Source organism: Hyperolius riggenbachi, chromosome 1 (assembly GCF_040937935.1).
Source record: "Hyperolius riggenbachi isolate aHypRig1 chromosome 1, aHypRig1.pri, whole genome shotgun sequence".
Taxonomy (NCBI): domain Eukaryota; kingdom Metazoa; phylum Chordata; class Amphibia; order Anura; family Hyperoliidae; genus Hyperolius; species Hyperolius riggenbachi.
The window spans coordinates 351,228,498-351,251,940 of NC_090646.1; the positions used below are offsets into that span (position 1 = coordinate 351,228,498).

Sequence of the window (23,443 nt, forward strand, 5' to 3'; positions counted from 1 at the left end):
GTTTACACATACAAATTTAATTTAAGAACATTTTTTATTGTTAATTATAAAAAATTAAATAGTTATTTAGAAAAAAAATTAAATGTTACTTAGAAAATAATGTTATTAGTGCATGCACTGGGATGTGGAATAGGCCCTGGGGAGCTGAGGGTGTGCACTTGTAGTAGAGGAGGGTAAAGCAGCAGCTGAGGTGTTGGTGTCACCAACTTCAATGCAGAGCCACGCAGTGGAGGCTTGCCAGTGGTGGTCAGCAGGTGGCAGGCTAGCAGCAGGCCTGTCTGCCATTTGTGGTGGTGTCACCAACTCCAATGCAGAGCCACGCAGTGGAGGCTTGCCAGTGGTCAGCAGGTTTACCGACTGCGCGGTATAGGTAATATACGTGCCCTGACCATGCTTTGCAGATCGGGTATCAGTGGTTAGATGGACCCTTGCCCCAACATTGTGTGCCAGAGATGCGGTGGCTTGGCTCTGCACATGAGGGTGCAGGTTTACACATACAAATGTAATTTGAGAGAAAATTGTCAATGTTATTTAGAAAAAAAATTCAATGTTATTTAGAAAAAAAGGTCAATGTTATTTAGAAAAAAATGTCAGTTATTTAGAAAAAAAAATGTTAATAGTGCACTGGAATGTGGATTAGGCCCTGGGCAGAGGCGTCTGAGCCATTAGGCAGCTATAAATTCTTGCCTAGGGCGACAGGAGGAGGGAAGGGCGCTTCTGCACTGAGTAATGAGAGAAGAAATGCCTCTCAGATCACTCATTTATCAGGTTACTCAGCAGCAGCAGCAGCAGCAGAATCGCCTGACTCGTCATTACTGATTCACTGACTGATTCAGGGCCGGATTACCGACCAGGCAACAGAAGCAGTCGCTTGGGGCCTCCATTCAGAGTCATAGGGGCCCCATCAGCACATAATCCAGCCCTCCCCATCCTGTCAAAGGACGCCGCCCACTGCTTACTGTCTTCAGAGCCAGGCTCTCCTCCTGGGTCCTTCTCCTGCTACTGTGCGCTGCCCACTCCTCCCTTCCTTCCCACAGAGAACCATACCTGCAGCGGGCAGGAATGATAGCAGCAGATGACAAACGCCCACTCACCTATCCGCGATACAAGCAATAGAGGTCCCATCATAGGGGAGGACATAGGTAGGTGTATGTGGGGGGATTGGCCTTGAGGGAATTACAGTGGCCATACTTCTGTTGAGTTGACAGCCGATTGACCAACCGTTTTGATATTAGGAAATCGGATAAAACATTTTGGGTGGAAATCTTGGGCCAATGTGGTTGTCAGGTGCGATAATCATGGAGTGCGAATTATAGACAAGACGGCCGTTGTCCCTCAAAATGTATTGTGCCCCCCTGATGCCTGTACTTTTCCTGTCACACTGTTCACAGAGTGTCCTTGCTGTATTTCCGCATTGGCGCTCCACGTGATTACTGGCATATATGACATGGGGTGAGTGTGTGACATAATTTGGGCTGAGGCTGCCATGATAACGGGCCTCTATTCCGTGTTTCCCCCCAGGCCAGAAGGTCCCAGTCCTCCCCTGGTAGCAGCATAGTGTGTGTGTATGTGTAGTGTGTGTGTGTGTGTGTGTGTGTGTGTATAGTGTATGTCTACTGTGTGCTGTGTATAGTGCTCTGTGTGTGTGTGTGTGTGTAGTGTGTGCTGTGCGTGTCTAAAGTGTGTGTGTGTGTACTGTGTATAGTGTGCATGTTGCGTGCATAGTGTGTGTGTACTGTGTGCATGTGTGTATGAGTGTGTGTGTACTGTGTGTGGTGTGTGTGAGTGCATGCCGCAATAAGTATATTTTATAGTGAAACGCTCTGCTGCATTACAACTATTTTCTGGTGAACCCATGCCGCAATAAGTGTATTTTCTGGTGAATTGCTGCTGCATTATGATTTTCAGGGGTCTTGGGGGTGGTGTTCACCACGAGGAATGGGACTACGGGCAATCACGGGGGGGGGGGGGGGGCAACAGGATTTCTCGCCTGGAGTGACAAAATGGCCAGAGACGCCTCTGGCTCTGGGGAACTGAGGGTGTGCACTTGTGGTAGAAGTGGTTGCACCAGCAGCAGAGGAGGACTCAACTGAGGAGGATAGCAAAGAAGATGATGGAGGAGGAGTAGGAGGAGAAGAGGAGGTGGCAACAGGCCTGCCTGCCATTTGTGGTGGTGTCACCAACTCCACCGCAGAGCCATGCATTCCATGCTTGCCAGCGGTCAGCAGGTTTACCCAATGTGCCTTATAGGTGATATACCTGCCCTGACCGTGCTTTGCAGACTAGGTATCAGTGGTTAGATGGACCCTTGCTGCAACACTGTGTGCCAAAGATGCCTTGACTTGGCTTTCCACATTACGGTACAGGTTGGGGATTGCCTTCCTGGCAAGGAAGTTCTGCCGGGTACCGTCCACTGCGGTGTCCCAATCGCAACAAATTTGTAGAGGCCTCAGACTCCATGAGCTTGTATGGTAACAGCTGACGGGCTTGTGTCAGAAGAAAAATACTCAGGGGGGATCCGTGGGCAGAAATGGAGTAGGTCAAAACATCCCGCACAGGAAGTCTCTTGTACAAATGGACAATGGCCAGTGCGGGTGCTCCGCATTAAGTTATTGGAAGAAAGAGTAACATGAATCGTTATCAATAAGAAGCAGTTACGGGCACCCTCCGTCATTCAGCTCTTTATTGTGCAATCTGTTTGTGCAACATGAGACATCATATAAACATCACCTGGTATTCATGGCGATAGCTGTGCGGGGTGGAGGTGGGTGTTCAATTCACATAGAAAAGGACAAAGATAACATAGTCTCTTAATACGATAACCCCACAAGCAAGATATCACCCCAGTAACACATACCCCACCATGAGAAGGGCAATGGGGTGACAGTCAAATCGGTGGCAACGTGGGGGGGGAATTGATGGGGGGCGCGCACAATGGAGGGAGCGGGGGGAAACGCAGGGCCGGGCTGGCAGACTTCCAAATTTAAAATTAATATTGGTCCGCCGTACGACCCTGAGGTCGCACTTATTACGCGTAGTCAGGCTCCGCATGCGTGATAGGATCCAGCCGCGCTCCCTCTTTGCCGACCAATCAACTCCGAGGATTGGCGCCGACGCGCAACCGGAAGGGGCGGGGCTGATCCCCGTCTTATACCGGAAGTGCCTCGGCCGCCATCTTTTGTGGAACGCAGCGTGACCAAGCGTCCTGTTGGACACGAAACGGCCGTCGCCGACCCATTTGCAGCCCTGAACACCCACCTCCTCCCCGCACAGCTATCGCCATGAATACCAGGTGATGTTTATATGATGTCTCATGTTGCACGAACAGATTGCACAATAAAGAGCTGAATGACAGAGGGCGCCCGTAACTGCTTCTTATTGATAACAACTGACGGGCTAACAGTTCCGACAAGACTCCTGTCAAATGCTGGGCAAGGGGGTGACTCGGAGACATCAGCTTCTTACTCTCAAAAATTTTCTTGACAGAAACCTGACTGTGGGCAGATGAGCAGGAACTGCTCAAGGTGAGAGGCAGAGTGGCAGGTGGCTGAGAAGGGATAAGGACAGCAGAGGGTGATGTGGATAAAGAAGCTGGACCAGGAGGAAGGTGGCTTAGACTTTGGGTGCTCCCATTGACGTTGGTGTTTGGAGCTCAGGTGCCTTATCAAAACAGTTGTACCTAGGTGGGTGTTGGACTTCTCATGACTCAGAATCTCACGGCACAGGTTGTAAATGGCTTTGCTGTTGTCAGACGCAGACACACAAAAAAATTGCCACACTGGTGAGCTTTGGGTTGACGACATTCTGCTGCTGGTGGTGGTGGTAGTAACAGCAGAAGTTGTGGGGCGTGTTGGCTGGCTGACCCCAGGTGCCGATACATGCGGTGTGGCATTGCCACTAGCTCCTTTTGATGATCTCCCCCTGCTAGTTATATCAACTCGTCTCCTCCTCCTCTCTGTCTCCTCATCTGAACTGTCCCCCTGTTCTTCATCTCTTCTTGCGGGCACCCATGTGACATCCATGAACACATCGTCGTCATCATCATCAACAACTACTTCACTTGTATCAGATAACTCCAAAAAGGTACCAACAACTGGTGCTACAACATCATCATGACACCTTATGTCCATGTGTGTACTGATGCTTGACTGAGATATAGGTGGTGTAACATCCTTATCGTCTGCTACCTCTGCCAATATTGGTTGTACATCACTATATTCATCACACAAATGTGTGAATAACTCCTCTGACATATCAAGTGGAGCGGCTGTGGTGCTAGTGGTGGTGGTGGCTGCCGTGCGAGTGGTAATAAGTTGGTGTGGGGTGCCCAAATCAGAGCAGGAGAAGGATGGTGCATCAAGGTTCCGTGCGGAAGCTGTAGAAGATAGGGTGTTCTGTGTAAGCCAGTCTACTACGTCCTCTGAATTTTCGGTGTTGATGGTACATGCCCTCTGAACACTGGGCATTCTTCCAGGGCCGCAGGAAATCACAGCAGCACAACCTTGAGGACCCCTGTGGGCTGGCCTGCCTCTTCCTGACATTTTTTTTATTTGGGGTACTGTGCCTGCAACAATTGAAAAATCATGCACTGGAGTGGTAGTGTGTCTGCAAGTTACTGTGGCAACAATCGTAGTAGTGTACACAGCTCTGGGTGTCAGCGGTCTCTGTTTAGTGTCACACACAGGGAAATGCAATAGTACTATCGGAATACAGTCTAAACTAATGCACTGGAGTGCTACTGTGCCTGCAACTGAATGGGCCAACAATAGCAGTAGTACTGTGCACAGCTGTGGGTATCAGTGGGCTGTGTGGTGTCACACACAGTGAAATGCAATAGTACTATCAGAATACAGTCTAAATGTATGCACTTGGAGTGCTACTGTGCTTGCAACTGAATGGGCCAACAATAGCAGTAAGCAGTAATACTGTGCACAGCTCTGGGTGAGTGCCAGTGGGCTGTGGAGTGTCGCACACACCAAAACCACACAAACAGCAGAATGATGTAGTAGGCACTGGCAGCCCTCAAAATGGCTATTTGGGGTGCTTTCACTGCAAGTCAGTCAGTGAGGAATAACAAAACAGGCCTAGCTAACTTTCCCTATCTCAGCAATGCGCTCTCTCCCTTCCTCTCACTACGGCTGCTGGAGACAGAATGAAACATGGCTGGTGCAACTGCATTTTTATAGGGGGTGGGGGAGGGTCCGTGAGGGTGTGCAGGGTGATTGGCTGCCATGTGCCTGCTGACTGTGAGGTAAGGGGTCAACGTTTAAAGTCAATAATGATGTATAGGGGGCGAGTCGAACACGCCATGTGCACGCCGCCTGCCGTGGTCGCGAACAGTTGATATCTGCCGGGAACGTTCCGCCAGCAAACCGTTCGGGCCATCTCTAGCACCAAAGAGCTGCCATGATGTATAGCCCGTCTTTGGACCAATAAGTGTGCTTCTAATTAAAGCTCATGCAGTGCAAACAGGCCCTTAATCACAAAGTGTTCACAGAACTCTTCATATAAAGCATTTCACTATATTCAGAGAAAAGGCAATACCAGAAATGCAATGCAAATAAGCAGTGCTGTGTCACCTGCACTGTAGCATATCCCTCTGTATTTAACAATATAGTCACTGTGCAGAGCTCGCAGGATCTGGCTTTCTCTGCGGAAGTCTCGTTCATGCTCTGCTGTGCTTTGCTGAAGCTTTTTCACTGCCACCAGCTCTCCTGTGTTGTCACCGAATGGATCATACCGACACAGTTCAACACTGCCAAAATTGCCCTGTGAAAAAAAGAGGCATCAGGATTATAAGAATGAGGCCCAGTTAATATCTGAGATGTTGTGGGAACAGATTTGAGTTGGCTGAATCTGATAAAGCTTTTTTCTGCAATCAAAGTAAATCCTTTTAGCTGGATGTTGAGCTCATTAAGTTAAATTTTGTACATGGATTGATCTCAAGATAACAGTCCTGAATATTGCCGGTCAAGCTTTATTTAACCTCTTGAGGACCATGGGCTTAAACCCCCTTAAAGACCAGGCCATTTTTTACAAAACTGGCCACTGCAGCTTTAAGGCCAAGCTGCAGGGCCGCACAACACAGCACACAAGTGATTGCCCCCCCCCCCCCTCCTTTTCCCCCTACCAACAGAGCTCTCTGTTGGTGAGGTCTGATCACAGACCCCCCCCCCCCCCCGTTTATTTATTCTTTGGCAAATATTTTTCTTATTTATTTATTAATATTTATTAATAAATAAATAAGAATCTGATAAAGCTTTTTAAAGTGCTGTATGCGCGGCTAGCACTTTGCTAGCCGCGCGTACAGCTTGATCGCCGCCGCTCTGTGAAATATGGCTATTTCTTTTTTAAAAATATTTCACTTCCCTCCCTCCCCCCAACTGACCAATCACGCGATCAGCTGCCATAGGCTTCTGCCCATGAGAGCCGATCGCTCTCTGGTGCCCCAGGGGGACAGCCGTGTCACACGGCTGTCCCCAGTACAGCGCTGCTGCAGATCGCAGTACTGTACAATGTAATTAGACGGTGATTTCGCCGTCAAAAAGTCTCCGCTCCGTCCACTAACAGGAGATGTGCAGGCAGCCATCATGCAATCTCCTGCACTGCAAGTCCCAAGGACTTTATGTTGGTCGGCGCTAGGTGGTCCTGGGGCTGCCGCCGTGGTCATGCCCATCGGAGTGACGTGGTTGGCAAGCAGTTAAAGGGAACCTGAAGTGAGAGGGAAATGTATATAATTGGTAGAAAAGGCAACGACATCGATTTGTTTCAGGTTCCACGACCCTTCTTCAGGCCTTCTGATCCGGATGTCCTGCTTCCATGTGGCTTCTTTCTTCAATTTCCATGTGGTGGTCTATCCTGGCTTAGTTGATGTCCAGATGAGATGTTACTGTGTATTTAGATTGTGCAGATATTCACTGTACATATAAAGGCCTAACGAAGGGTCGTGGACCCGAAACAAATCAATGTTGTTGCCATTTCTACCAACTATATACATTTTTCTACGTATTTGAAGATATAGGGCTCGTTTCACAAAGCGGTGCAAAGTGTTTGCACGCGAGTGAAAACCCCTTTATCACGCCTAAACTCAGTTTAGGCATGATAAGAAGAAACTCGCGCGAATTTTCCACGCGCAAAATTTTGCGCGCAGCACCCGGCGCTTCGCGCGAAGCTCCCATTAAGCCCTATGGGACTTTGCGCGTGCACGTACGCGCGGTAGCTTCGCGCGAGTTAGAGCACAAAGCGGTGATAACTTTGCTAGTGCAAAGGTTATCACGCCTAAAGTCTTTTAGGCGTGATAACTGAGTTATCACCGCTTTGTGAATCAAGGCCATTGTATACAAATTTCTGCACTTTTTTGGAATATTAAAAGAAAACGTATTTTTTGCAATGTTTTGGTGTCCTGAGTTTTTACTATATCCCTGGGTATATAATAGTGCAAACAAAAGCTGTTCAGAATGCAATACAATATGATAACATGCCTGGGTCACACAGCTTTTTAGCCTCTGCCATCATTCAGTCAGCACTGTGCCGAATGCAAGAGCAAGTGTTTCCTGTTTTTAAATATTCAGCAGTTCTACCTCCCAGGTTTCTGGCCTTGTCCCACAAGCACAGACCATACTACAATGGTCAGAGACTCTCTCACTCCTCATGAGCTTCCTGAGAGTTAAAGAGACACTGAAGTGAAAAAAAAATATATGATATAATGAATTGGTTGTGTACTATGAATAATTACTAGAAGATTAGCAGCAAAGAAAATATTCTCATATTTTTATTTTCAGGTATATAGTGTTTTTTCTAACATTGCATCATTCTCTGATATGTGCAGATTACACAACACTCAGCATTCAAAATGATTCTTTCAGAGCAGTCTGTGAACTAATGACCTCTCCTCTGGCAGAGGAAAAGTAAAAAATTAACTAACAGTTGAGATAATAAAAGTCAGAAAACAGCCCTCTCCACGACTTTGAAAGTCGTAGAGCTTAATGGCTTTTTTGTATAGAGATAACAACTGGAGTTTCTGAAATCTTCCTGTACTGGAAACAATTAGACTGATGTATCTGATTTTAATGTTTTATTTCTTAGCTGTACTACACATACAAATCATAATATCATCATTTTTTTTCGCTTCAGTGTCTCTTTAAAGCAGAAAGAGTTAAAGAGGCAGAGGATCAGCAAGACAGCCAGGCAATGTGCATTGTTAAAAATGAAATAAATAAATAAATATGAAATAAATATGTCAGCCTCCATATCCTTCTTGCTTCAGTTGCCCTTTAAGTGTAACTCAGTAATCCACAAGGTGTTAACTTGATAGTATTTTTGTGTGAATCTGGGATATTAGCCTACAAAGTGTATCAGGCTCGGTTCACACTGGCACGGATGGAAAACTGCTCCGTGTAAAAACTGATCCGTGCAACGGATCCGAACGGATGCTAACAGATCCAATATTAACTTATGGATCCGTTCACTCTCCCGTTCGTTAGCGCATGGTCAATGCAACACAACAGTTGATGCCGGAAAAATTACTGCAGATCTAAACTTGCGGTCCATCCAGGCAATTGTGCGGAACGGACCAATGTGAACCGATCCATAGGTTAATAATGGATCTGTTAGCATCTGTTCGGATCCTTTCCGTTACGATTCTCTAATAGTTTTTTTGTGCCAATGACTCCCGGGCCTCATTCAGTACTGAGAAATAGAGATGGCTCGAACCTCCGATTTTCAGTTTGCGAACCTAATTCGCGAACTTCCGCGAAAGGTTCGGTTCGCGCAAACTTTCGAGAACCGCAATAGACTTCAATGGGGAGGCGAACTTTGAAAACTAGAAACATTTATGCTGGCCACAAAAGTGATGGAAAAGATGTTTCAAGGGGTCTAACACCTGGAGGGGTGCATGGCGGAGTGGGATACACGCCAAAAGTCCCGGGGAAAAATCTGGATTTGACGCAAAGCAGCATTTTAAGGGCATAAATCACATTGAATGCTAAATTGCAGGCCTAAAGTGCTTTAAAACATCTTGCATGTGTATACATCAATCAGGGAGTGTAATTAGAGTACTGCTTCACACTGACCCACCAAACTCACTGTGTAACGCACCGCAAACAGCTGTTTGCGTAGTGACGGCCATGCTGGACTGGTGCGCACCATGGCGAGATTGCTCTTCCTCACTCAGTGATTTCAGGTAATGTCTGACTGCCTTATCAACTTTCAATGATTCTTTATCTACCATTGTTAAAGCTTACATCTATTTTTTTAAATACTTGTTCTGCTTGCTGTTCAGTACCTGCAAAGAGAATCTTATGGAGGGCAAGTCTGCCATTGCGAGTGACCACGGGTAATGGCCGGTAAATCCTGGTTCGATTCCGGTCCGGAGTGGGAGCCTAAGAAACGGCTACCACCCCCGCACATCCAAGGAAGGCAGCAGGCATGGCATGCATGTCCCGAGGTAGTGACCAAAAATAACAATACAGGAGGACTTCCGAGGTCCTGCTGTATATGTGAAATGAATCAACTTTAAATCCTTTAATGAGAATCTGTTATGGAGGGCAAGTCTGATGGTGCCTTCACTGCGACTCACCAGGTTGGTCACCTCCTCAAGGAGGCGAGAATCTGTTATGGAGGGCAAGTCTGCCATTGTGAGTGACCGCTGGTAATGGGAATCAGGGTTCTATTCCGGTCCAGAGTGGGAGCCTGAGACCCACCCATGCTGTATAATTAATGTACCTGCCCTGACCGTGCTTTGCAGACCAGGCATCTGTGGTCAGATGGACCCTTGACCCAGGGCAAGATGAACCAAATCGAAAGCATTTGCCAAGAATGTGTTATTATGGAGGGCAAGTCTGCCATTCATTCAACTGTGTGAAACTTTCTATGGTACTTTCTCAGTACCATGGTGATCACGGGTAATGGCCGGGGAATCCTGGTTCGATTCCGGTCCGGAGTTGGAGCCTAAGAACCGCCTACCACCACACATCCAAGGAAGGCAGCAGGCATGGCATGCACATCCCGAGGTATTGACCAAAAATAACAATACAGGAGGACTTTCGAGACCCTGCTGTACATGTGAAAGGAATCAACTTTAAATCCTTTAACAAGAATCTGTTATGGAGGGCAAGTCTGATGGTGCCTTCACTGCGACTCACCAGGTTGGTCACCTCCTCAAACGGCCGCATTAACCTGCATGCATTTCGCATCAGTGTCCAGTTATTGGGCCACAACATCCCCATCTCCCCAGATTGTGTCCTTCTACTATAATTGTACAGGTACTGGGTGACTGCTTTCTCCTGTTCTGGCAGGCAAGAGAACATGACCAGGGTCAAATTCCAGCGAGTCGGGCTATCACATATCACCGCAAAGCGTGCCACTGGACACAACAGGTAGGTATATGCAGTGATGAGGTGGGTTCACTGAACACAACAGGTAGGTATATGCAGTGATGCGGTGGGTTCACTGAACACAACAGGTAGGTATATGCAGTGATGAGGTGGGTGCACTGAACACAACAGGTAGGTATATGCAGTGACGAGGTGGGTTCACTGAACACAACAGGTAGGTATATGCAGCGATGAGGTGGGTGCACTGAACACAACAGGTAGGTATATGCAGTGACGAGGTGGGTTCACTGAACACAACAGGTAGGTATATGCAGTGATGAGGTGGGTGCACTGAACACAACAGATAGGTATATGCAGTGATGAGGTGGGTGCAGTGATGAGGTGGGTGCACTGAACACAACAAGTAGGTATATGCAGTATTGGGTATTACAATGTGCACCTGTCCCACACACAGGTAGTCACTGAATGTGCTGGGCCTGGCAGTGGCACACACACAGTATGAATTAGCAAGGCTGTCTATGCAACACAAGTGTCAGTGGGACACACAGAAAAAAAATAAAAATCACAAGAACAAGATTAGCTCTCAAAAGAGCTGTTGTGGGGTGCTATTTTAGCAATAAGAATCAGCAAAGTGCAAGCTAACAAGCCTACAACAGCTTAACTAATCTTTCCCTATGAGAGAGTCTGATGCAGCTGTTCCTTCTCTAATTAATGCAGGCACACGAGCGAGTGTAATGATGTCCGGCAGAGCCTGCTTTTTATAAGGGGGGGAGGGGCTCCACGAGGGGGTTTAGCCTGATTGGCTACAATGTGCCTGCTGACTGTGATGTAACTTAACTTGCCTAATCTCCATGCTCCCATCCAGTGACTGACTAAGCATTACCTTATACTCATACTGTGCTGCATGCTCTGGTCTTTCTTGTATTCATGTATTGTCATTTTGCTGTATGTCACCCCTAAATATTTTCTGTAACCTAAACTAATGTCCAGCGCTGCGTAATATGTTGTCGCTTTATAAGTACAATAAATAAATAAATAAATGGTGCATTATGGGGGCGAACTGAACTTCCGGGAAAGTTCGCCTTACATGGCGAACGCGAACCACCGGAAGTTCGCCTGGAACCGTTCACCGGCGAACCGGTCGTGCCATCTCTACTGAGAAATTACAACAAATAAGGTGAATTTCTGTGCTGTGACCTTGCCAAGGACTGATATATATTTAAGATGTCTTTCTTCATAAACACTGGGGTCTTGGTACTCCCAGACACTGTCACAAACTCTGACACCCTCTTTTGTTTGCTGGCCTTTGGAATCCACTAGCAGCTCATAATCTGTGAAGAGAAAAAATGTAAAAAGTAAGTATTTCTTTTATGACATGAAGTTTGCAATCACATATGGCTTCATTCATCTTACCAGATGCAATGAGGTTATTTAGCTCTCGGATGACAGAACGGAAAGATGGTCTCAAGGCGGGATTGTAAGACATGCACTGTTGTTCCAGGTTTGCCAACTCTATCCAATGAGGAGCTGGAAGCTGCATCTGTTCCTTGTAAAACTTTAATTTCTGTTTAGATATAATAAGACACTTGAGGTTGGTGAAGCAATTCAATATCATTCATGTGTCATGAATATAGAAGATTATGTTGCATTACAAAAACTTTTTGATAAATTACAGATAAGTTGTATCTTTGCTGTTTGTGGCTTGAGATCATCAATGCAATGTTAATAAATCTGGCTTGTATGCAAACTGAGTCCAGATTAGTGATGGCCCGAACATAAAATTTTCAGGACATAAATGTTAGTCCTCTCGGCGGCAGACTTTGTGTAGTGGTGTGTAGTGGCTGCCGTGCTTGTGCGCACATTCAGGGGCGTAGCAATAGGGGATGCAGCGGTAGCAACCGCATCGGGGCCCTTGGGCCAGAGGGGCCCCGAAGGGCCCTCCCTCAACTACAGAATTAGCTCTATATTGGTCCTGTGCTCATAATAATCACTTCTATAGATACTTTGAATATTGGTAATTATTAACAAACTGTTCCCCACCCCCTTCTTGCACCTCTGACACTGTAGTTGCCATTGGCAGGTTTTGGTGCGCCGTATCAATTGTTATGTTTAGAGTGCTTAGGGGCCCCAATGTAAAACTTGCATCGGGGCCCACAGCTCCTTTGCTACGCCACTGCGCACATTCGTGGGAGTGCAGGCGATTTTCCAGTATCTGTGGTCAGGCTGAGGTAGTTCAATGACAGTTAAGTGACTAGAAATCTAACAGAAGCAACAGGTTTTGGATTGAGTCCATCTCTTCATAGGGGATTCTCAGGGATTTATTTAATTTCAAAAGCACTTAGTGAATGGCAGTTGCTTTGTCCAACTGCCAAAAACTCTGTAGTGAGCAGGGAAGCTGGCCAGCATCGTTGTTTAAATCCTTTTTAGGGAATATCTTTATAAAGAATAAAAGTCTTGCTGAGAATCCCCTATGAAGAGATGGACTAGGCCAAAACCTGTTGCTTCTGTCAGATTCCTACTACCTACTGTAAGTGACAGCATCATAGGAGAAAAGTAATTTATGGCTCATTTTACTCTGAAAGAAAGATGCTTCTTATTTGTCTATGTTTGCACATATTTTAAATTTTAACATTTTTCACCATAGTGCCCTTTTAAGAACTGCAGTACTCATTAAAACATTACCATGTCCTGCCATCTACAGGCAAAATGCACCTACTGCAGTTAGAGGTTTTGTTCAATGGTAAAATTGTGTGAGCACTGGATAATAATAATAATGTTAGCAGCAGCACTAGGGAGTCTTGCCCAAGGTAATTGGCTACAGCCAGGATTCAAACATTGGTCTCGAAAGGTGGTGTCTATAGCCAGTAAACTATCCTGCCTAAGGACAAGCAACACTTTATACAGTCACAAAAACTATATGTCTTGACTCTGTGAGATTTTATTGAAGGTGCATTTTAGTATACAGTAGTTCAGGACAAGGCTGGATTTAGACTTTTGCTGTCCCTATGCCAGCTTTCTTGTGGCTCCCCTCCCATGTGCAGTAGCCTCCCTCCCATTCCATGTGTAGCCCAGTCTTCCATGTATAACATCCATGTACAATGGCCCCTTTCTTTCATGTACATCACCCTTGGGCAGCAGTTCTGCTCTTCCATGTGTTGCTTCCTATTTGTAGCCTCCTTTTTCTTTTTCTAAAAAGATGAGATCATATGCTCAGAAACAGCTATTACGCCACTTAGAAATGCAGGAGAGACCGTCATTGATGGGCTACTAGTTGCTATGGTTCTGAAAGACCTATCTGAAACATTTAAACCCTTTGCCATCCATATAACAAGGGGAAGAAGTAATAACTTTTGCTGCTTTAAAACCCAGTTAAGGATATTTGAGGATACTGAAAATGATACTGATACTGTCCCCAGTACAGCCCTGCAGTAAATCGCAATAGATCGCACCGCTGCACAAGTAAATAGATGGCGGTTTCACCTTCTAACAGTCCGCTAGCGACGGTCGCCGCTGGTAGACTGATGATGAAGCGGAGCTCCGTCACTCAAGTGGGGATGCATGCGCATCGGCGCGTGCGATCCCCTGTAAAACACCACCCCAGGACTTGATGCCTTTCAGCGTTAGGCGTTTCTGGGGCTGCCACCTTCCCAACTCCTATTGGCATTAGGCGGTCGGGAAGGGGTTCATTTAAAATGTTTTCTATGATTGGTTAATGGCTATTTAAAATGTTACTCTCCCTTTAAGGTGGCCGTCGCTTAGTGGGTGTGTTCAGGCCCGGATTTCTGCAAAGGCCACAAAGGCCGTGGCCTAGGGTGATAAAATCAGATAAGATCAGAAGGGCGGCATGACTTGGAGAGAGAAGAGGTCATATGTCAAAGTAAATCATCTCCTCTGTTCCCGCAGCGCAGCCAGCTAGCGCCCTGCTCTGCACTAATAGCTGAATTCCTGCACTTCTCACTTCCTGATGTGTTATAACAATCAGGATCAATCATAACTGTCACCTGATGATCCAATTATGATCGACATACAGTACAAGTGGATGTGAGAAATACCAGGGATTTACATTACAAAGCAGATAAAACTAAGTTCCGCTGAGTTCTAATGCAGGTATTCACAAACATTTCTGCTAGTTTCTTTGCCTTCTTTTTTACAGCTGTGACACTGACCCCAGCAGTTGTAAATTACACTTTCTTATCTAGCCGTAATTTATTGCTTTTTTTTCTTCCTAGCCAGTGATCTCGTCTCTGCTTAAGTTAACTCTTTCCTGACTCATTTTCTGTCAGTCAGCTCCGACCATCTATGAGAACTGCTGCAGCCTGGAATAAAAATGCTGTATGCTTCCCTTTCATTGCTAAACTGTCACTGTCACCTGAGCTGTTACTACCTTTATGCTAGTGTGTATGGTTTGGCATCCTTCTGCTTTCCTGTAGCATTAGAGCATTCTACCATCTTAGCCATCAGCAAAAGCAGAGAGTTTTGAATCAGGATGATACCATTTATTGGCTGCAAAGAAAAAGAGTAATCTTTCTGCTAATAAGCCTTCTTCAGACTTTGTTCTTGTATACTGTCAATATGTTAGAGCACACCACCATATGTACATTCAGCATTCAAAAGAGATACGTTGATTTTTTCAGCAAATATAAATAAATGTCATTCAGATGCTTTAACCACTTCGCATCCAGACCTTGTTTCCCCCTTATTGACCAGAGCAGTTTTGACGCTTTAGCGGTGTCCCTTTTTAATCAGCCATAACTTTATCCCTACTCACGACACCTAAATGATCTAGGTATCGTTTTTTTCAGGACAAACTAGACTTTCATTGGCGGGTATTTTGTCCCGAGAATTTTTTTTTTCTGCGCATTTTAGCGGGAAAAAAGAGGGGAAAACGTTAAAATTGCATTATTTCTCAGGTTTTCTTCAATTCTAGTAAAAAATACAAAGTGCTACAGTAGGTAAAAGACATGCCATCAGTATTAAGTCCCCCAAGGATAGATAGCCAGATGTGTGCCCAGTATCAGACCCCCCCAGTATAGCCAGATGTGCCCCAATATCAGCCCCCCAGTATAGCCAGATATGCCCCTGCATTTGCGACCCCCCCACATATATTTATACAGCTGCGTATCACAAATAAGCACCCCTCATTATAGCCAGATGTGTCCCCAGGATCAGTGTTCCCCATTATAGCCAGATGTGTCCCCAGGATTAGCGCCCCCACCCCATTATTGCATATGTGCCCCCCAGCATTAAGTTATGTCCCTCAGGACCATCAGATGTGCCCCCCATTATAAAATCCCCCACCCCATTACCCTGATGGGCCCCAATAATAATTTCAACCCCCCCCCTTCAGATTTTAAACCCCCACCCTCTGTTATGGGCAGCCTGATGTGCCCCCCCCCTTATCACGATGCCCCCCCCAGATCGTAAAAAAAATGCCCCTGCAAGATGAATATCTCACCTTACCTGGTTCCTGCGATCATCCTGCAGCTCCAGCCTCCATTCTCCGCTCTTCACTCAGCCCTGTGACGCTGAATATCCGGGTCCCGGCTTGATGACGTCATCAAGCCGGGACCCGGATATTCAGCGTCACAGGGCTGAGTGCACCGCGGAGAATGGAGGCTGGAGCTGCAGGATGATCGCAGGAACCAGTTCAGGTAAGATATTCATCTTGCAGGGGTGTTTTTTTTACGATCTGGCCACAGAGGGGGAAAGATGAATGATCACGCTGTTTGCTACAGCGGTGATCATTCATCCGCGGGGGGGTCACTAATTGGCTACAAGAGAACATGTTCCCTTTAGCCAATTAGTAAGGCAGCTGACAGTGCCGGGGGGTGCGCTCTGAAGCGCACCTGTCCCTGCACAACAGCGCTGCAAGCAGGTCAGTATATCTACGTCGCTGTGGCTTGGAGGGTGCCACAGCTGACGTAGATATACTGTAGTGGAGGGGAAAGTGGTTAAAGTGGAGGTGAACTCTTGCACAGGACAGAAGGAAAACAGAGAAATGCACCCTGTATGTATTTAGAGAGCCTTTCGAATTCTTCCACATCTGTGTCTAATCACAAATTTGATATCTTCCCTGTGTCACCTGACTGCCACAGCATATAAGCTTATTTTAAAGCACAAGATGTTAATATATTTGCTTCTATGAAAGTAGGAATTAGACACACTGTCTATTTATTGCAGGATTTGTATCAGCTGTAACAAAAATGTTTTTATGTAAAGGTTATGTTGTTGCGTATCTTTTAGAGCAGAGAGGAAGTTCTGAGTTCAGGTCCACTGTAATTGCAACAGAACATCCAAAGTGGGTCTTGACAGGATGTTTGCTACGTACCTGTTCTCTGTTTTGGATGGGCTTCTCTCCATTGCTCTGCCCTGCCACCTGTTTGTGGCTCCGACTGCAGTCAGTCGCACAGAGGACAAAGAAGCAGCGCATGCTCTGGCCACTCACGCTCCCTGTCACCTGTTGGTGGCTCCGACTGCAGCCAGTCGCACAGAGGATAAAGAAGCAGCGCATGCTCTGGCCACTTGCGCTCCCTGTAATTTCCTGCTCCTGCCCAGATGTGCACAGCAACCGAGGCCAGTATAGTGTTATGCATTCTTGACAAGTACCGATCATACATCACCGTAATTTCTCAAGTATGCATGCCCAGAACACTATCTGCTGTGCACATTCGGGCTGGAGCGCAAATTTCCATTGTGAGAGGACAGAGCATCCACTGATTCTTTGTTCAATGAGGGGCACAGCAGCACAAATTAAATGAGCCCATTCAAACCAGTGATCGCTAGTCAGATAGTTGGCCAGAATGTTTTTTGTTGGTGGTGGTGGCAGGGGGGGGGGGGGGGGGGCGCTTGGTGACTGCAGGCCTAGGGCACTGGTAAGTACAAATCCGGCCCTGGGTGTGTTTATGCAAAAGGTTTTATAATGATGTGAGAGTGTTAGCAGTTGACAAAGGGCTGAGTGCTGAAACATGCTTTCTGTGGCTATAGTACTACTAATAAATGAAGCTTAGATTGCAAAAACCAGGTGGGGACCCAGCTTTCTTTATTCTCTGCTGATGGTACAAAACAAACATTTGTATAAAAAAGGGGGGAGGTGTTGCGCTCTTTTGCTTATTCTGCTAAAGTCCTAGTTTCAACTTTCCAGTTTATAATACCGGTTCGCAAAACACCAAAACATCACCTCAAAAAATAAGTTCAAATAGATGTCTGCGCTCTTAAACGGTATTCTGGAAATGTCCACACATACACCAATATGGATGGTCCACTCTGTAGTTTTTATATCCTCAGATACGATGTTTTGCATGAAATAAAACACAAACAGCAAATAATGCGTATATAGTGTAGTATTTCTTTGGTAGCTGCTGTACCTCCACTTCACCGCAGTGTCAGCATGTACAGCAGTGTTGCCAACCTCGGAAATAAATTTTTACTGACAAAGCACAAAACATTTACTGACAGAACACTTTTTTTTACTGACATCTAATATTATTGAAATTAAATGAAAGATATCACACATGCACCCTACGTGCAATACAGTGGCAACCACGTGGAGCTGGAATGAGGAAGAAGAGTGCAGTGGCGGACACCGGACAGGTGAAGTATTAATGCACGGCATCTGGGGGGGGGGGTACATTGATACATTTACATTTGGGGATGCAACTGGGGGTTTCCGTCACATTTTTTCTCGATTATCGCAGCCCTCGCCACTGCACGCCTGATCGAGCATGCCAACCTGAGATTTTCCAGCATGTCCGATTGATTCATGCGATCGATACATGCAACCAATTTCCGATTTTTATAATATCAATAAAATTGTCTTATCTAATGGTTGATCGGCTGCCAAGTCTACAGATGTATGGCCACCTTTAGATACAGCAGTGTACAGGCTCATACACATGGCAGATTTTTCCAAACGACCCGCCATTTGGACGTCCAGACGGATCCGTCAAAACCAGCGTTATCTACTGAACGACAGACTGTACACACGCCCGATTTGACATCCAAATGACTGGTCGTTTGGAAAAATCCGCCGTGTGAATGTACCTTACATTCCAGAGTGATACGTGAACTAATAAGCAGTAAATGCTGTGATCTTCTGGGAAAGAGAGAGGGTTTTTTACTGACACCACAATTTTTTCATGGACTTTACTGACAGCCCAGATTTGTTAGTAAATTTACTGACAGTCAGTAAAAAAGTTGACAGTTGGTCAACACTGATGTACAGTGAAGCACACCCCAAGTGAAGCACACTACTGATATACAATGCGCTCACCAGATATGCAGGCTGTTAACTCACAAACAGCAGTAATGGCATATGATAATCCTCCCACAGTAATTCCTGTGGTCCCAGTATCTGGTCCCAGATACTCCTTCTTGCTGCAAACCTACACGGCAATAATCCTCAGATACATAAAAAAGAGGGACAACAAACAGATCATAGCGTAGTACTGTATGTCCAGATGCAACCGCCTAAGTGTATTTCACTCCTCATGTGACCTCCACCTAATAGCAAACATATGCTCTCACCAGATCAAATGCTGCTTAGATACAAACAGCTTCAGCGCTTTTGACACTCGGTGTCCACAGTGGCTTTTCCTGACTTCACAGCGATGCATGAGTCAATCCCCTTTAAAAACTAAGAACACGCTACCATAGCGCAATAACGTTTTTAATATGGTAATAAAAATAAGAATTCCACTCACATATCCATGAATATTAAAAACAAAGTCCAGCGTCCTGGATTCCTCGTGCAGGCAATCTCCGTCTGCCTCTCTGAAGCTCCGCCCAACGCGTTTCGTCACTAGGACTCATCAGGGGCCCCTGAAGCTCCGCCCAAGGCATTTTGTCACTAGGACTCATCAGGGGCCCCTGATGAGTCCTAGTGACGAAACGCCTTGGGCAGAGCTTCGGGGAGGCAGATGGAGATTGCATGCACGAGGAATCCAGGACGCTGGACTATGCTTTTAATATTCATGGAAATTTGAGTGGAATTCTTTTTTTTTATTACCATATTAAAAACTTTATTGCGCTATGGTAGCGTGTTCTTAGTTTTTAAAGGGGATTGGCTCATGCATCACTGTGAAGTCAGGAAAAGCCACTGTGGACACTGAGTGTCAAAAGCGCTGAAGCTGTTTGTATCTAAGCAGCATTTGATCTGGTGAGAGCATATGTTTGCTATTAGGTGGAGGTCACATGAGGAGTGAAATACACTTAGGCGGTTGCATCTGGACATACAGTACTACGCTATGATCTGTTTGTTGTCCCTCTGTAATGATCCGCCCAGCTGGATGCACTGGCAGACAGCTGTTTGACCATTCCTCTAGTCTGTGGGCTGCAGGTCTCTGCAAGAGAGACCTGTCTTTCCATTACAAGTTTCTGGTCTGTTCGGCTGCTGAGGAATTTGCATACACTCTTTATGCAAATCCCCTACCTGCCTCCTTTGATGACTGGCAGTATAAAGAGCTATGTTTCCCAGAGTCCTTTGCTGGTCATAAGGGTTAGTTCCTGTGTAACACTTCTGGAGTATCAGCCTTGCTCATTGTTTGAAGATTAGCTTAAAGTAATTCCTGGGACTGCACTAGGCAGATTCCCTAGTGCAGTTAGGTTTGCATATCTGTTTTGTTTGTCTGTTGCGATTGTTCTGTCCCAGCTGTGGTCGACAGGAAGTCGTTCTGATCTTTGTTCTTGGAGTATAGCTGGAGCAGCGGTTGCTACCAGCTATCTCATCTAATCTGTCTTCCTGGATCGCACTAGCCTCTTGCGCTAGTGCTGTGGATCCTATCTCTCTCTTATTCCTGTTTTTGTGTATCTGTCTTGTCTGCTACGAACACTTGCTGGAGCCTCGGTGAGGTAACCGTTAAGCAAGCGCTCGCGTCCTCTGTTTCATGTTTGTCTGTCGGTGGTTAGTTACGCGTGCTTGTCTCTGTTGTGCTTGATACGTGGAGACCGCGCATAAACGCGTGCACTGTTGCGAATGAGTGCGGTGTTCGCGTTTAGATAGCGTTTGTTATTTTCCTTATCTTCTCATTGTATATTTGATGTGCCTTTGCTACTCTCGTGCTCCGCCTTGCTGTAGCCTTGTGTCACCTCTGGCAATCGCCTCTCTCGCGATTGCGTTCCTACTTCATATCTGCTGTTGTGTATGCACCGTCGTGGGTTGGCGACTAGTTTGGTGCACACACATACAATCTGTCCCTTTGCTCAATCTCATTCGCAATCGCTTCTCAGGTGATTGCGTTCTCACTCAGTTTCCTTTGTTGTGTGTCCGCCGTCACAGGTTGGCGGCTAGATTGGTGGACATACATACATTCCTCATCTGTGCTTATTTGGTCTTGTGTCGCTGTTAGCAACCGCCATCTCCGGCGATTGCCTTCTCACTTTATCTTCCTGGTTGTGTGTTCATCGTCGCAGGGTGGCGACTAGTTTGGTGAACACACATACCCTCTGTCGCTTTGATCTCTCTCTTTCAGGGCTATCTTGCCCTGCGTTTCTTCCCTTCATGCAATTCCTGTCTGGCGTGTGTGGCAGGGCAGAGGAGCTGTTCCTCTGCACTCCACAGCTCCCCCTGCCGACAGGAATTTCCCTCTACAGGTGCATTGCACATTTTGCTGGGTTCCCGCAAATTATACGCTTGTGGAGGATTTCCGCCGTGTCAGCGCACGCCTTGTGCGCTGATCACAGAGAGAATTCCACAATCGTTACACCCTCTTCTTTATGTATCTGAGGATTATTGCCGTGTAGGTTTGCAGCAAGAAGGAGTATCTGGGACCTGAGGAATCCATTACTGTGGGAGGATTATCATATGCCATTACTGCTGTTTGTGAGTTGACATCCTGCATATCTGGTGAGTGCATTGTATATCAGTAGTGTGCTTCACTGGGGGAGTGCTTTACTGTACATGCCGACACTGCGGTGAGGTGGAGGTACAGCAGCTACCAAAGAAATACTACACTATATACGCTTTATTTGCTGTTTGTGTTTTATTTCATGCAAAACATTGTATCTGAGGATATAAAATCTACAGAGTGGCCCATCCATATTAGAACAAACATTTGACTTTAAAATAAGTAAAGACCAGTTGAGCAATTCGATAGCAAAAAGTGTAATGGTAGATATGGGAGCAACGTCACATATAATCAGACATTTGGCGATTTAACATCAAGATTTGACAACTCATTTATGCCAGATGCCTCTCTACCCTCCTTATGGATAGCCAGATGCCTCTCCCTCCTCTCTGTAGATAACCAGATGCCTCTACCAATCCCTCTCCCCCATAGGAATCCAGATGCTTCTCCCGCCTCTCCCTCCTCGCTGTAGGTAGCCAGATGCCTCTCCCCCTCCCTATAGGTATCCAGATATCTCTCCCAACACCCTATAAGTAGGGTGCCTCTATAGGTAGAGTGCCTCGAAGCAGGTGGTTTCGGCGCAGGGCGCTCAATGGCAGGCAGCAAAACCAGGCACCCCATAGCAGCAATGTTATGCTGTGCAGGGCACATAACAGTAATTTGGGGCTCTGGTGGACTCCATACAGATAGCCAGGTATAGGTGCCCCCAGGTATAGGTGCCCCCATAGGTGCCCCCAGTATAACCAGGTGTAGGTGACCCCAGTACAGCCCCCAGTACAGCCAAGTATAGGTGCCCTCAGAATAGCTAGGTATAGGTGCCCCCAGTATAGCCATGTATATGTGCTCCTAGTAGAGCTAGGTATAGGTGCCCCCAGTATAGCCATGTATATGTGCTCCTAGTAGAGCTAGCTATAGGTGCCCCCAGTATAGCCATGTATATGTGCTCCTAGTAGAGCTAGCTATAGGTGCCCCCAGTATAGCCATGTATAGGTGCCCTCATTATAGCCGCCCCCAGTATAGCCAGGTATGGGTGCCCCCAGTATAGCCATGTATATGTGCTCCTAGTAGAGCTAGCTATAGGTGCCCCCAGTATAGCCATGTATATGTGCTCCTAGTAGAGCTAGCTATAGGTGCCCCCAGTATAGCCATGTATAGGTGCCCTCATTATAGCTGCCCCCAGTATAGCCAGGTATGGGTGCCTACAGTATAGCTAGGTATAGGTGCCCCCAGTATAGCCAGGTATGAGTGCCCTCAGTATAGCTAGGTATAGATGCCCTCAGTGTAGCCAGGTATAGGTGCCCACAGTATAGACTGATATAGGTGCCCACAGTATAGCCAGGCATGAGTGCCCCAGTATAGCCAGGCATGGGTGCCCCAGTATAGCCAGGCGTGGGTGCTACAGGGTCACAGTGCATGAGGGGAGAGCAATGGCCACTCAAATTGGCGGGGGGGGGGGGGGGGGAACCACTCCCCTCCTCCCTCACCTCAGGCTCTCCCCTCAGCACTCTTCCCTCCAGGATTAATAGGTGGCAGCAGCAGCGGGCAGGAACATGGAATGCGGACATACCTCCATGCGTCCCACTGCCGGAGGTCCGGTCTCTGTAAGCGCCTCATGCTACTTCCTGATAAACAGTAAGTAGATTCAGATGCTTAGAGAGAGGAACCTCCGGTACATGGAACGCATGGAGGTATGTCCACATTCTGTGTTCCTGCCTGCTGCTGCAGTGCTGCTGATCAAAGCTGGAGGGGGGAGAGTCCAAGGTGAGGGAGGGGGGAGTGGGCCCCCCTCCCCGCTGATGTGGGTGGTCATTGCTCTCCCCTCATGCGATGTGACCCCTTCTGCCCCTCAAAACGGCCCCAGACGGGCCCCCAAGGGGTCCCCCGCGATGGCATCCCTTGCAGCCCCTATTGTTACGCCACTTCATGAGAATCATCAAACCGATGTTAAAAAAATTCTTATTCAAAACATTGTGCATTGCTAATTAATGCAAATTAATGTAAATTTGCTCATGCATTGAAAATACAAAGCTCTCAGAACTGGTAAATACTCTTACAAGCTTAGTGTAGCAAGCATGACATTCAATGAGCAGGAAAAGAAAATATACAATAACACAAGCTTCATCACTGAGTCATCTTTATTGTAGAGGTACCAAGCTTACAATATGTAAAATGATTATAAAAACTGCTATAAGAAAAATAGACAAACAGAAAGAAAATGTAGTGCAAAAAGAAAAGCCGTAAGATGCTTTGCAGGACGTGTAGCTGAAA

The 23,443-nt window shown here is 46.5% G+C and overlaps 1 protein-coding gene across 1 annotated transcript in view; it reads right to left on the reverse strand.

Moving 5' to 3' along the window:
- JAK3 (Janus kinase 3) overlaps nt 1–23,443 on the reverse strand; it is a 161,378-nt gene that overhangs the window by 22,143 nt on the left and 115,792 nt on the right. The window contains exons 17-19 of the mRNA XM_068234112.1: nt 11,748–11,898; nt 11,532–11,665; nt 5,580–5,769 (exon numbers count right to left, since the gene is read on the reverse strand). Of these exons, the coding sequence (XP_068090213.1) occupies nt 5,580–5,769; nt 11,532–11,665; nt 11,748–11,898 (475 nt within the window). The remainder of the gene's footprint in view (nt 1–5,579; nt 5,770–11,531; nt 11,666–11,747; nt 11,899–23,443) is intronic.